Source organism: Lutra lutra, chromosome 8 (genome assembly GCF_902655055.1).
Source record: "Lutra lutra chromosome 8, mLutLut1.2, whole genome shotgun sequence".
Lineage (NCBI taxonomy): Eukaryota > Metazoa > Chordata > Mammalia > Carnivora > Mustelidae > Lutra > Lutra lutra.
The window spans coordinates 41,883,724-41,897,157 of NC_062285.1; the positions used below are offsets into that span (position 1 = coordinate 41,883,724).

Consider the following 13,434-nt stretch of genomic DNA (forward strand, 5'->3'; position numbering starts at 1 on the left):
TACATAAAAATTCACATTTTCCAGAAATGGATCACAGACCTAAATGCAATAGGTAAAAATATAAAACATGTGGAAGGTAACACAGGAGTAAATCTTTATTACCTTAACCACTTGTTTCTTAACCAAAAAGCACACTCAAGCAAAGAAAAATAGACAAACTAGCTTTCATCAAAATTAAAAATGTTTTAAAAGACATCTATGGAAAGTGTACTTTAAAACTATGGAAAGAACCTAGATGTCTATCAAAAGATGAATGGATAAAGAAGATGTGGTATATATACACAATGGAGTACTATGCAGCCATCAAAAGAAATGAAATCTTGCCATTCGCGATGACGTGGATGGAACTAGAGGGTATCATGCTTAGCGAAATAAGTCAATCGGAGAAAGACAACTATCATATGATCTCCCTGATATGAGGGAGAGGAGATGCAACGTGGGGGGTTAAGGGGGTAGGAGAAGAGTAAATGAAACAAGATGGGATTGGGAGGGAGACAAACCATAAGTGACTCTTAATCTCACAAAACAAACTGAGTTGATGGGGGTAGGGGCATTGGAAGGGGGGGTGGGGTTATGGACATTGGGGAGGGTGTGTAATATGGTGAGTGCTATGAAGTGTGTAAAACTGGTGATTCACAGACCTGTACCCCTGGGGATAAAAATATATGTTTATAAAAAATAAAATTTAAAAAAAATTTTTTTAAAATTGGAAGTGGAGGGGAAATCAATTGAAACCTAAGGGAAAACTATCTGGAGAGGAAGTCTGGGTACAAGGGGCAAATGACACAGAAAGACATAAATAGACAACTGTACAGATGTTTGTGGCAGCAGTAGATGAATACCTTCTTTACGAGCCAGTCTCAGAACCAGAGGAGACAAGAGAAGGGAGCCTTCTCCAAATCCTACAGGTCGAGATTCCCGAAGTCTGGGCAGAAAGGAAGCCCCTTGGCTTGGCCAAGGGACAGCCTCCAGTGGAGGTACAATTAAAAGCAATGGCCACGGCTATTCATGTCCGGCAGTACTCCCTTCCCTGGGAAGCAAAGGAAGGTATCAGAAAGCACATTAACTGCCTCCCATGGGACGGGATCCTAGTTCCTTGCAAATCTCCATGCGACACACCTTTGCTGCCCATCAAAAAAGCTTAGACTGGGGAGTACTGGCCCGTTCAGGACTTGCGGGAAGTTAATAAATGGGATGAAGATATCCACCCAACAGGGCCTAACCCCTATACCCTCCTCTCCCTCCTGGGCCCCAAAAGAACTGTTTATAATGTCTTAGATCTCAAAGATGCATTTTTCTGCATATCTTTAGTAAGGGACTATCAGCCCCTTTTTGCTTTTGAGTGGTCTGACCCACAGGAAGTGTTCCAAGGCCAGCTCACCTGCACAAGACTTCCCCAAGTATTCAAGAATTCACCTACTATCTTCAACGAGGCCCTACATGAGGATTTGCATGAGCACAGAACCTCCAATCCGGGAGTCACTCTGTTACAGTGTGTCGATGATTTGCTGATAGCCACTGAGGACTATGAGTCATGCTTGCGGGGGACAAGAGCTCTCTTACAGACTCTACAGGGAAAAGGGTATCGGGTGTCAGCAAGGAAAGCACAGCTCTGTCAGAGACATGCCACGTATCTAGGCTTTGATCTCCACGAGGTAGTGCGTTCACTGTCTGAGTCCAGGAAACAGGTGATTACCCGATACCCCAAGCCCACCACGTCCCAACAATTGAGGGAGTTTCTTGGGACAGTGGGCTACTGTAGGCTATGGATACCTCAGTTTGCAGAGGTTGCCTGACCTCTCTACGAACTGGCAAAAGGGGGTTGGGGCTCACTATAATAGAGTGGACAGATGAGGCAGAAGGAGCATTTCAGGAATTACAAACAGCCTTACTGAATGCCCCAGCATTGGCCATCCCAGATGTTACCAAGTCCTTCCATTTGTATATGGATGAAAAAGCAGGGGTGGCCAAAAGAGTTTTGACTCAGAATCTGGGACCTTGGCAAAGGCCAGTAGCCTATCTTAGCAAGAAACTAGATCCAGTAGCAGCTGGGTTCCCCCTTGACTCCGCATAATTGCTGCCAGTGCCCTCCTGGTCAAGGATGCAAGTAAATTGACTTTGGGTCAAAATCTCATCTTGACCACCACACACACTATCGAGGACCTTCTCCGGACTCTACCAGACTGATGGATGATGAACGCCTGAGTGACAGGATATCAGGCCCTCCTCCTCAACAACCAAGAGTGACCTTCTGGCCCCCGGTGGTGCTAAATCCAGCCACGCTACTGCCAGAGGAGCTGGCTGACCACCCACACGACTGTGGAGAGGTCCTAACCCAAGTCACAGGAGTAAAGCTGGATCTCAGAGACATTCCCCTTCTGGGTGTGGAGAGGACTCTGTTCACAGAAGGAAGTAGCTACATGATCTATGGAAAGATGGGGGGGGGGGGGGGGGGCTGCGGTGGTTTCCCCTGAGCAGGAACTATGGACCGCAGCCCTGCCACATGGATCATCGGTGCAAAAAGTGGAGCTGATTGCACTCACCAAGGCACTGCAGATGGCCAAGATAAAACCGCCAACATCTATACGGACAGCAGGTACGCCTTTGCTACTCTCCATATACATGGGGCTATTTATAAAGAAAGGGGCCTATTAACAAAAGAAGGAAAAGGAATTAAAAACAGAGGAGAAATATTGGTTCTCCTCCAGGCTATTTGGGACCCAAAAAAGGTGGCCACTATGCATTGCCTGGGACACCAAAAGGGGACTGATCTGATTTCAAAAGGAAACCAATTAGCAGATCAAGCTGCAAAGCAAGCAGCCCGAGAAACAGTGCAAGAGCTGGTTACACTCCCTGCTCCAGCCTTATCAGAAGAACCGAACAATTCAGAAGAAGATTTAAAGTATTTACAAAAATGGGTTAAATTGGACTATGAAGGGGACTGGGCTCAGACTAAAACAGGAAAGTTATTTCCTCTTCGAAGACTAGGTAAGAAGTTAGTTGAGCAGATACATCAGGGTACTCATTTAGGGACACACAATCTCAAAGAACTTATAAGCAAGCAGTTCCAGGTTTCTAAATTAGGGTGTATGGTTCAGGATATAGTTGATAAGTGTGCTCAATGCCAGGCAGTTAATGTGGGAGGAACTAGAATGGGAAGCAGGAAAAGAGAAAGAGGTAAGGAACCAGGAATTTATTGGGAAATAGATTTTACAGAAATGAAACCCAGAAAATATGAGCACAAGTATATGTTAGTTTTTGTAGATACCTTTTCAGGCTGGGTAGAGGCTTTTCCCGCCAAACATGAGACGGCAGGAGTGGTAGCCAAAATGCTATTAGAAGAAATAATTCCTGGGTTTGGGCTGCCTCTCGCAATCAGGTCAGACAATGGCCCTGCCTTTGTGAGTTCAGTCTCACAGGCATTGGCCAAGGCTCCGTGGACACTATTTGGAAACTACACTGTGCCTACTGGCCCCAGAGTTCCGGACAAGTAGAGAGAATGAATTGGACTCTTAAAGAGACCTTTCACAAAGCTAATTCTGGAGACTGGCAGTGGATGGGTGGATCTCCTTCCTTTCACTCTCCTCAGGGGTCGATGTACACCCTACTTAAACAAGGTGACCCCATTTGAAATAATGTTCGGGAGACCCCACCCGCTCTGCCCTTGGCTACAAGAGGTTGCCCTAGCAGAAATGACTGATCAGTCTGTACTCCAGTCACTGCAGGCATTACAGTCTGTCTTAAAAAGAGCCCACACAGGGATCCTAACTGCCCACACTGAGACAGAGGTGGAGGCGGAACCACATCCTTACCAACCCGGGGACTTGGTTTGGATACCTCGCCACCAAGTGGGAAACTTGGAGCCTCGTTGGAAGGGACCATTTACTGTCATCCTGACTACCCCCAGGGCAATAAAATTAGAAGGTATCATGGCCTGGATTCACGTGGGTCATGTCAAATGAGTCAAGGACAAGGACGTCCCCCAGAGATGGAAGCTGCAGCCAGTGGACCCCTCTGACCATGGACTAAAGCCAATACTCAAAAGACTATGAGTTTATTGTTGCTCCTATTGTTACCTGTTAGTGTCCTATTGCTCCTATCATTACCTGTTTATGTAAAGTATAGGTGGGAAATTAGATGAATGAAATTAGGAAAAATGGAAAAGGTTATACAAAGTGGAAAATGGATAACTCATCAGCCAACTGTGCACTAGTGTCATTTGTACAAAAGAAAACTAGACTGATAAAAATGTTAGACTTACATGATCAATATAACATATAACTGGCTGAAAAGTCAAGGATTTGACTAATCTCCAAAGAAAAGGGGGGAATGTAAGGGCCTGGTTAGCCAGAGGGGGTCATTTTGTGTTTATGCAGTGAACTTAGATTGACCCTGCCCCTTCCAGAGGTACTAATTTGCAAAGCCTAGATACAAGGGTGGGTCAGGCCAGGTTAAGACACCCAATCAGTGGGGTGCGCATATATCTACTAGAGTAAATTTAAATTCAATTGGCCACCCGTGTGTTACCTAGCAGTTTTTTCTGTGTGGCAGACTTAGCATGACTGTGCAGTTTTCTCCGTGTATTACAATCTCATTGGCCACCTGTGTATAGCCCGGCTAAACTACCTCTATAAAAGTTAGTCTGTGAGGCTGGAAGGGGTCGCCTCTTTGCAAGAGACGGCCCTGACCGGTCAGTCTGATTCTCAATGCTTGTCTCGAAATAAAGCTTTGCTTGACCTTTCCTTTGTATCAGTCTCGCTCCTTTGATTACGGACCCTAACAATAAGGAGTGGCACCACCTGAGTGCTCAGGGCCCAGTGGCTGAATGAACATGAGAGAGGATCCAGCCCACCACCGACCAGCTCTATTGTCCAAGCCCAATTGATTTGGGTCATGTGTAAGTCCTGTTGTTTTCTTTTGTTTCCTGTATCAACTCTGTGTTCCATGTGGGGCTCAAACTCATGACCCTGAGATCAAGTACCTCGTGCCTACTGACTGAGGAAGCCAGGTGCTTCTTTGGTCATTTTCTCTAGGTTCTAGGCTGATAATTATGGACGTTTGTTTGCTGATTTCAACATGTTCTTGTTATATTCCCTTATACTGAATTACCAAATAACTCTCCTAATTATGGTGGCGTTTTGCCATAGATTTCCTCACATGACAGTGCTGAGTGGATCTTCAGATTAGATACTGAGCTCCTTCATATGGTCTTTCAGGAAACCAGAGTCCCTCCAGCATGGTCCTTGTCACTCCCTTGATTATCAAGCACTTCTGATGCCATCAGTACAAGGGGAATGTCCCCGAATTAAAGTGTACAAGTGGTGAAACTTGTAGGAATCAGACAGAAAGAAACAGATTTGTGGCACAGACATACATTCCATTTGAATGATGAGTGTCAAATAATTGGAAATGGCTAAGTTGTTCAACGATGGGTCTTTGGGTGCTGTCAGTGAGAATGTCCAAGAGGACAGCAGTGACAGTGCTTGTCCACTGTGGCAACATCAGGTAGAAGAAGAACCCAGCCCGAAAACTTTCACTACCTTCCCCCCCACAGCATAACAGACACACACACACACACACACACACACACACACACAAACAAGAAGGAAAATCATTGGAATTGGGACAAAATTCATTACAGGCGATCATTTCTTGGAGAAGGAACTTGTATTCTTTTTGTCATATTTAAGTCATTATTTTACTACATAAACACCTTTGGGCTTAAAACTAAAGAACTATTTACACTATTACCTGACTTGTTAGTAATAAATGGGAAGATTTAAGATGTGATTTTAATATTTTTTATAAATTGCCCACTAGAATAATTTAAACATGGCCTATGCAGGCTAATAAAAGAATTTAAAGGTGTCTCATGGACCCAGAATTGCCCCCTGTTTCCTCCATTCAAGATATCATTATGAAAGGGAACACTACCCCAGATAATGAGAGTAGCTTATTTTGGGGCTTCCCATGATGGTAGTTCTTTCAGGAACATTCATTTGTAATAAAATGTTACTTTTATAAAACAATGAAAAAATTATATATCTTTCGTATATTCTGTAGCTAGACAGAGAAGGCCATATTGTAGGATTCAAGTTACATGAAAATCCCAGATGAGGTATAGTACCAGAGACAGAGTGAAACACAGTGGTTTCAGGGACTGGGGCACAGTAATGAGCAGTGAGTGATATGTACCCCAGGTTTCTCTGTGATGGAAATGTTCTACAAGTAATTAGTTGTGCAACACACTTAAAGTACTTAAGTACACTTTTTAAGTACTTAAAGACACTTCAATATACCATTGAAAAGGATCAGAGTAAATTTTTAAGTAAACTCTAATAATACTTTATGTAATGAGAAAAATCTCTTCAGCTGTTTTACAAGTGTATACAAACTCCTAGAACTGAAACGTACAATAATGAAAAAGAAAAATTTCATTGGATGAGCTTAACAGCAAACTGGAGAAGGCAGAGAAAAGATCAGTGGAAGTTAAAGATGAAGCAATAGAAATTATCTGATCTAAAGAACAGAAGACTAAAGACTGAAGAAATTTAACACAGTTTTAGGAACTGGTGGGACCACATCATCTAAAAGAGATCATCTCTCTAAAAGAGAGAATGAAAATCAGGCAGAAAAACAGTGGAAGAAAGAGCAAGAGAAATTATCCCAAAAGCTCATAAAATACAATATCCATATTCAGAAGGTAAAAAAAAAAAAATCAAGGAGGAAAAAACACAAAGAAAATCACCCCGGACACATCATAGTCAGATTGCTGAACACCAAAAATAAAAATAAAATATTAATATCGAGAGCTACCAGATTAGGAAAGTATTACACATGAGTAAAATAAAAATCTGGATTAAGGGAGCGCCTGGGTGGTTCAGTGGGTTAAGCCTCTGCCTTCGGCTCAGGTCAGATCCCAGGGTCCTGGGATCAAGCCCCGCATCAGGCTCTCTGCTCGGCAGGGAGCCTGCTTCCCTTCCTCTCTCTCTGCCTGCCTCTCTGCCTACTTGTGATCTCTGTCTGTCAAATAAATAATAAATAAAAATCTTTAAATCCAAATGGAATGCCCCAAATAACAAGTGTTTAAAAAAAAAAATCTGGATTAAGGGAGACTTCTCATCAAAACCACGGAAACCAGCAGAGAACACCTGGAGTCCTGAAAGGAAAAACTTGTCTGATGCACACGTTCTTCCAGAAGGAGAGTAAAAGAGACGGTCTTCCAAGAAAACACAAGCTAAGAGGGGCACCTGGGTGGCTCAGTCAGTTAAGTGTCCAGCTTTTGGTTTCAGCTCAGGTCATGACCTCAGGGTCGTGAGATTGAGCCCTGCTCTGTGCTCAACGGGGAGTCTGCTCAAGATTCTCTCTCTCCCTCTGCCTCTGCCCCTCCCCCTGCTCTCTCTCTCTCAAATAAATAAACAAAATCTTAAAAAAAAAAAAATACAAGCTGAGAGAATTTGTCACCAGCAAGGAACTACACTTCAACACCTGCTAAATGAGGTTCTTTAGGCTGAAGGGAAAAGGTACCACAGGGAACCTGGGAAGCTGTTCCTGAGGAAGGGGCTTGTGTCCCTTGACTGGCAGCCTCTGGTCTAAATGAGTGAATGAACAGAGGAGCTTTTTATATGCTATCTGCTACTACTTTTCAAATTAGAGGTTTAACCCAGTGGCTGGTGACCTACAGGCTTACAAACAGCATTTTTAAAAACATAGTAGGGTAGTGTGGCCCAGGAAAGAATAGCACACAAACACCCGTTTAAAAAAAAATCAGAAACAATAAATGCTCACGTGATGAATAATACTCTTTCCAAAAATCTATTAATGAAACTACAGCTCATTATGTTGGGCAATGTCTTATATAAATAGCACAAATATCACTGTGACATTCTTCTTAAGGTTTAATGTTGATGAACTAGAACTAGTCTCCTTCTATCAGACAATGAAACCCATGCAACTTGCTGTCTGTTTTCTGACCTGCCTGTCAGAAGTTCAGAGATAAATTTTTGTTCAACTGCAATACCTATTCTTAGTCTAAGTTTTGTGAAATAATACTGTTCTCTCAATCCTTCATTATTTGGCATTTGTTCATTTAAGGGTTACTGTATCTGGGGTTTCCTCTTTTGTAAACTGAAGATTAATAAATAGTAAATAGAAACAGTTATTTGATACGGGCAAAAATAAAAACAGACTAAAAAGAAGTTTGAGTGAAGACTACCAAAATAATTAAAAACAGGGAACTTTTATTTTTAATTTATTTACTTGTATTTCAACATTTTCCACAATGGAAGTATATTATTGCTTTTTCTAAGCTATTTTTAATTAGCTAATGCTGTGTATCAGGCATCAAGGACTGCTAGAAAGTATGGATTATGTCTATGTCAGTGAACAAGTCAGAAGATATAAGGTATTAAAAAAAAAAAAAAGCCCAAAATGGAGTCATCTGCACACACATGCACACAACACACACCCCTCCAGCAAATGAAGTTTCAACCTATCCCAGGAATGTGACCTTTTATCCTGAGTATGTAACCTTTGAAAGGTTTGTCTGAAATTTCCCCATCATCACTGGTGAGGTAGTAACCCGCATGATAAACACACTATCATTCCCTTGCCCCAAAAAAAGGCGGAGGGGCGGATAGGGTGGCTGGGGGTGGTGGACACTGTGTATGTGCTACGGTGAGTGCTGTGAATTGTGTAACCCTGATGAATCACAGACCTGTACCCCTGAAGCAAATACTACATTCTATGTTAATTAAATATATATATATTTCTAATATATATAATATATAATTATATAATATATATTTAATTATATAATTAAATATTTATATATATATATAAATTACATCTTCCAAATCATGGGGGAAAAAGCTATTTCCAGGCCTGAAACAATCCTTTTCCTTTTGCTGAAAACTTCTTGCCTCACCCACCTTCCTATAAAAACCTTCCATTTTGTAGCGCTCCCCTCTATTTGCTGGATGGGATTTGCCCGATTCATGTACCACTTAATAAAACCAATGAAACCTTCCAATTCACGTGGTTGAATTTCATTTTTTAACAAAGGGTGGTGTGTCCTCGGCTTGTGTTTGCTCAGCAGAGGGAGGGCGTGACACCAGCTGATTGTGAGAATGGAGATCCTTCAGTAGTTTCAGTGCAGGCTAACTCAGAGGGAGAGTTGTCAGCCAGACAGACTTAAAAGTTACGTCCTTGAAGATTCTAGAGGAAAAGCAGGGCTGTCAGTAGGAGTCCAAGAAAGACGTTGAGTCCATCTTGATATAACTACAGTGTGGTCGGGCTAATGTCATTGGTGTGGTCTGAACAAGTCAAAGTTTGACGCCACCTCCTCCTTCCCAGGACGCACAGCAGTGGATAAGGCTGCTAAAGTATTAAGATCATCATAGGGTTCCAAGAGTCTAGAAAATACAGTCTTGACAGGCAGGTGTTGTGCCTTATTAATCTTTGTAACTCCAACCCTGAGCACAGTATTTGGCACACAGTCTGGCTCACAGGTGTCCTCTGAGCTGATCTGAGCTGCACTTATAAGGGCATACTACAGTGAGCCAGATTTGCTAGAGCCCATCAGGAATTAAACACGTCTTCCCCACAGTCATCACTAGGTCAGTTTCCTACGTAAACCCTAAATGCGGAACTCAGCTAATCTGTGCTGGTTAAGACATGTCCCCAGCAGAGATCACAGTGGTACATTTCCTTACAAGTTTGGTGATGACATCCAGCCTCCTTGGGCTTGGTCCCACTAGATAAACTAACCATGATGATCTGAGACTGGAAATACAGTTGACTCGAACAATGCAGGATTAGGGGTGCCAATCCCCTCGTGCAGTTAAAAATCTGCATGTAACTTCTGACTCCCCCAAACTTACCTACTAATAGCCTACTGTTCATTAGAAGCCTTACCAGTAACATAGATAGTGAATTAACACGTTTTCTATGTGTATTATATACTGCACTCTTAGAACAAACCTAGAGAAAAGGAAGTGTTAAGAATATCGTAAGGATGGGGCACCTGGGTGGCTCAGTGGGTTAAAGCCGCTGCCTTCGGCTCAGGTCATGATCCCAGGGTCCTGGGATCGAGCCCCACATCGGGCTCTCTGCTCAGCGGGGAGCCTGCTTCCCTTCCTTTCTCTCTGCCTGCCTCTCTGCCTACTTGTGATCTGTCTGTCAAATAAATAAATAAAATCTTAAAAAAAAAAAAAAAGAATATCGTAAGGAGAACAGACACTTCAGGTACTGTACTGTAAAAAAAAATCTGCATGTTAGTGAAACCACGCAGTTCAAAGCCATATTGTTCAAGGGTCAACTGTAGTGTAGAGATAACAGTCCTGCCTGGCCTGTGACCACTGTATTTCCCCAACAGTCTTGCAAAATCAGTATTCCCCTTAAAGCCCCAGGTTCCCCCACATTTCCCACCCCACTTGCTGGTACCTACACTTTCTTCTAATGATTTCTTATGAAACAGAGCAAAAGCCACAAGGTGAGGTGCTGGGGAAAACAAGATTCAAGTCTAACTTTATTGATTATTTATTTATTTATTTATTTAGTGATTATTTGGTAGTTAACACAAGGTAACAGGCGTATTTCTGCCCCCTCTCTGAACGTCAGGCTCCTCTTCGATGAAATGGACTGAACGCCAATAAAGCTGTTGTGAGGCAAAGCACCTAGCACAGAGTCTGGATATAGTAGATGCTTAATGAGTATTAGTCTACCTTTTCTCTGAATGCCAAGAACAGGTGGCCTGAGTTACAGCACTGTGGGGGAGCTGGCTCATTCTTGCCACGCTCCCTCTTCATCTCTCTGCTCCAAGCACTTGGCTTCCCCACTATTTTTTGGACAGCTCAAGCACATTCCTGCGGCAGGGTCTTTCACCTATATTCACCTTTGCGAGATCATTCTCCAGATATTTGCAAGGCTTGTTCTTTCATTCAACACAATCGCTGTTCAAACTCATCTCTGCAGAGAAGCCTTACCTAACCACCTGATCACAAGTGGAGACCGAGTCTATTTTGCAACTAGAAGCAAGATCCTTACGTCTAGTGGCCAAATTTCTGTTCTCCACGTGCTCTAAGAACGCCACACACAGGGTGGAACAAGTTTCTCTTGGCCAGCAGAAAGAGTTCACAGATGGGTGAATTTCCACAAAATCAGGTCCTCATTTCATTAAATCAAAGACAAGCTTCACTTGAGGCCCTATGCCTCATGTCCTGGAGCCTTGCCCTACCATGGACGAGGGCAGAGAAGGTACGCAGAGTGACCAGACCAGAACCTGAGGCTGGTGTTTGGAACCCACCACTCCCCCTCACACCTCCACTTCATTCAGCCAGCAAAGGAGCCCAGGTTCTCACATCCATGCAACTCAGAGAGTATTACAGGTTGCTGGAAAGGACCATCCCATTAGGTCTCTGCCTCCCAAAATGACAGGTGTGTGGCAAGACCCAGTGAGAGGAGCAAATGTCTGTCAGGGTGACCCAGCTAGATGGGCCAGGGCTCTGGGGTCAGGTCCGGAGAACAAACTCCAGGAGAGTAGAAGGACGCAGAATACCACAGACCTCTAGGAGAGCCTCCCCTCACCCCAACCAGTCTAAGATCCTCCCCCCACCTGCCACTTGCCTTTGGGCTTAGATCTAACATCACTCAATAGGGCCTTCTGTCCCCGCCCAGGGTCCACATGGTTCCCGGAGGTATCTCCAGGACTGTAACCAACACATACCTTTCAGTTTCCTTGGTTCACAGTTTATGCCAATGGAGTGGGCATTTCCCAGCCTTATGCCTCACTCAAGAATCACCCGAAGACACTCAACATAATCCCTTTCCAGGCAAGGTCAACCCTGCCCAAGTGCATGTGTCCGCTCAGTATAACTTGAGAGATGCGGCAGAATAATATCCCCCTCCCAGGAAGTCCACCTGCACTTGCTTTTCCTCTAAGAAAAGGGGCGCCAGTGTGGCCCTGCACCCTGGGGTGTAAAGGCCCCTGTTGAAGGCAGGTTTGGGTTGGGGCGGGGGGAAGAAACTTCCTGAAATCCTGAGGACACCCTGGGGAAGCCAAAGTCAAAGTCGCTGGTGATGAATCTGAACCTCCGTCCTCAGCAGACTGCTTGGGAATTAAACCCCAGCTGCTTGCTTGCCCCAAATAAGCTCAACTAAACACCTAACGACTAGTAATGAGTTGAGGCCAAAACGCAGAGGTAAGCATGGGTCATCAATCACCAAAAAGCCGCTGCACCAACCCTCCGCCTCTTGCCCTGCCTTCTCTCCTCGATAAAAATAAAGAATACTAATAATAAGTGTGTGGGAAACTGCTCCGGCGTCCCTCAGCTCCCCGACCCCGGCGGGGAAGGGACCAGGGCCCCGCACCTCCCTCTCCGGGTTCACGTGGGGTCAGCGGCCCCAGAAGCGAGGAGTGGGGATGCCGGCTCCGTCCCTCGCAGCCCCGCTCCCCCCTACAGTTGGCCGGACGCCCAGGACCAGAGTCCGGGGCAAGGGAGACTCACCGCACAGCCCGGGGGCGGCCATGGCGCGGGCACGCCGGACACGAAAGCCAGACCCGACCGCCGCGGCGCCGGCGTCCGCTCGGACTTACTCCGCCGCGGGGCTAATTCCACGGCGCTCGGCTGCGCCCGGACGTGCCCGCCCCCCGCCCGCCCCTCCCCCGCCCCGCCGCCGGGGTTCGAGCGGGCGCTCCCGGCGCGCGGAGCAGCACGTGGGAAAGGAGCGCGCCCGCGGGCGGCCAGAGTCCCGGCCGCGCCGGGGTTGGTGAGGCCGAGGGGCGAGCCGGGCGGAGCTGCCGGCCCTGCCCAAGCCGGGGAGGGGCCTCCGAACCTGGGTTGGGGTGCGCGTTCGACCGGATTGTAGGGCTCGCGGTGCGGCTGAGTAGTTCGCGGTCCCGCCCCGCCGCCCCGTCCGTCCCGGGCACTGCGGGCTCCCCCCGCCGGGCGGCCCGCGCTCGCCCGGCGACCCGCTGCCCCCACCTCCCCGGGAGTCCGAGGGGCTGGGGCGGGCAGAGGGGGGATAAGGTATAAGGGACAGGAGGACAGGAAGAGGGGCTGCGAGGGGCAGAAGGAGGGCGAGGTAGTCTTACGGGGCCCGTCCCTCTGAGACGCTCGGGACGGGGACATGGTGGAGGAGGGAGTCTGGAAGCTCCATCCCAGAGCACTCGAGGGGCGCCGTCGCTCCGCCGGGTTCAGGTGTCCGCGGTGAGCAGAGACACTGAAGACCCTCTGAAGGGCCGCTCTGAAGGGCCGCTCTGGGCGCTGGAATCGGCAACTCCCAGACGCCCCAAGGCTCAACGAGTTAGAGAACGCCAGGGACCCAAACGAGCGAAAGGGTATTCTAAGGTCAAGTATGCTATTTATTCTTCAGTGTGAAGTGAGGAATCGTGTCTCCCGCACGGATAAGGGAGGCCGGTGGCGACTGCTCCCT

General features: G+C 46.1%; 1 protein-coding gene across 2 annotated transcripts in view; it reads right to left on the minus strand.

Moving 5' to 3' along the window:
- ANO2 (anoctamin 2) overlaps nucleotides 1-12,659 on the minus strand; it is a 360,688-nt gene extending 348,029 nt beyond the window's left edge. The window contains exon 1 of one of the 2 annotated variants that reach the window (XM_047743061.1): nucleotides 12,507-12,659. In XM_047743061.1, the coding sequence (XP_047599017.1) occupies nucleotides 12,507-12,528 (22 nt within the window). In that variant the 5' untranslated portion in view covers nucleotides 12,529-12,659. The remainder of the gene's footprint in view (nucleotides 1-12,506) is intronic. The other variant, XM_047743060.1, reaches the window with a different exon arrangement.
- Nucleotides 12,660-13,434: the final 775 nt, after the last annotated feature.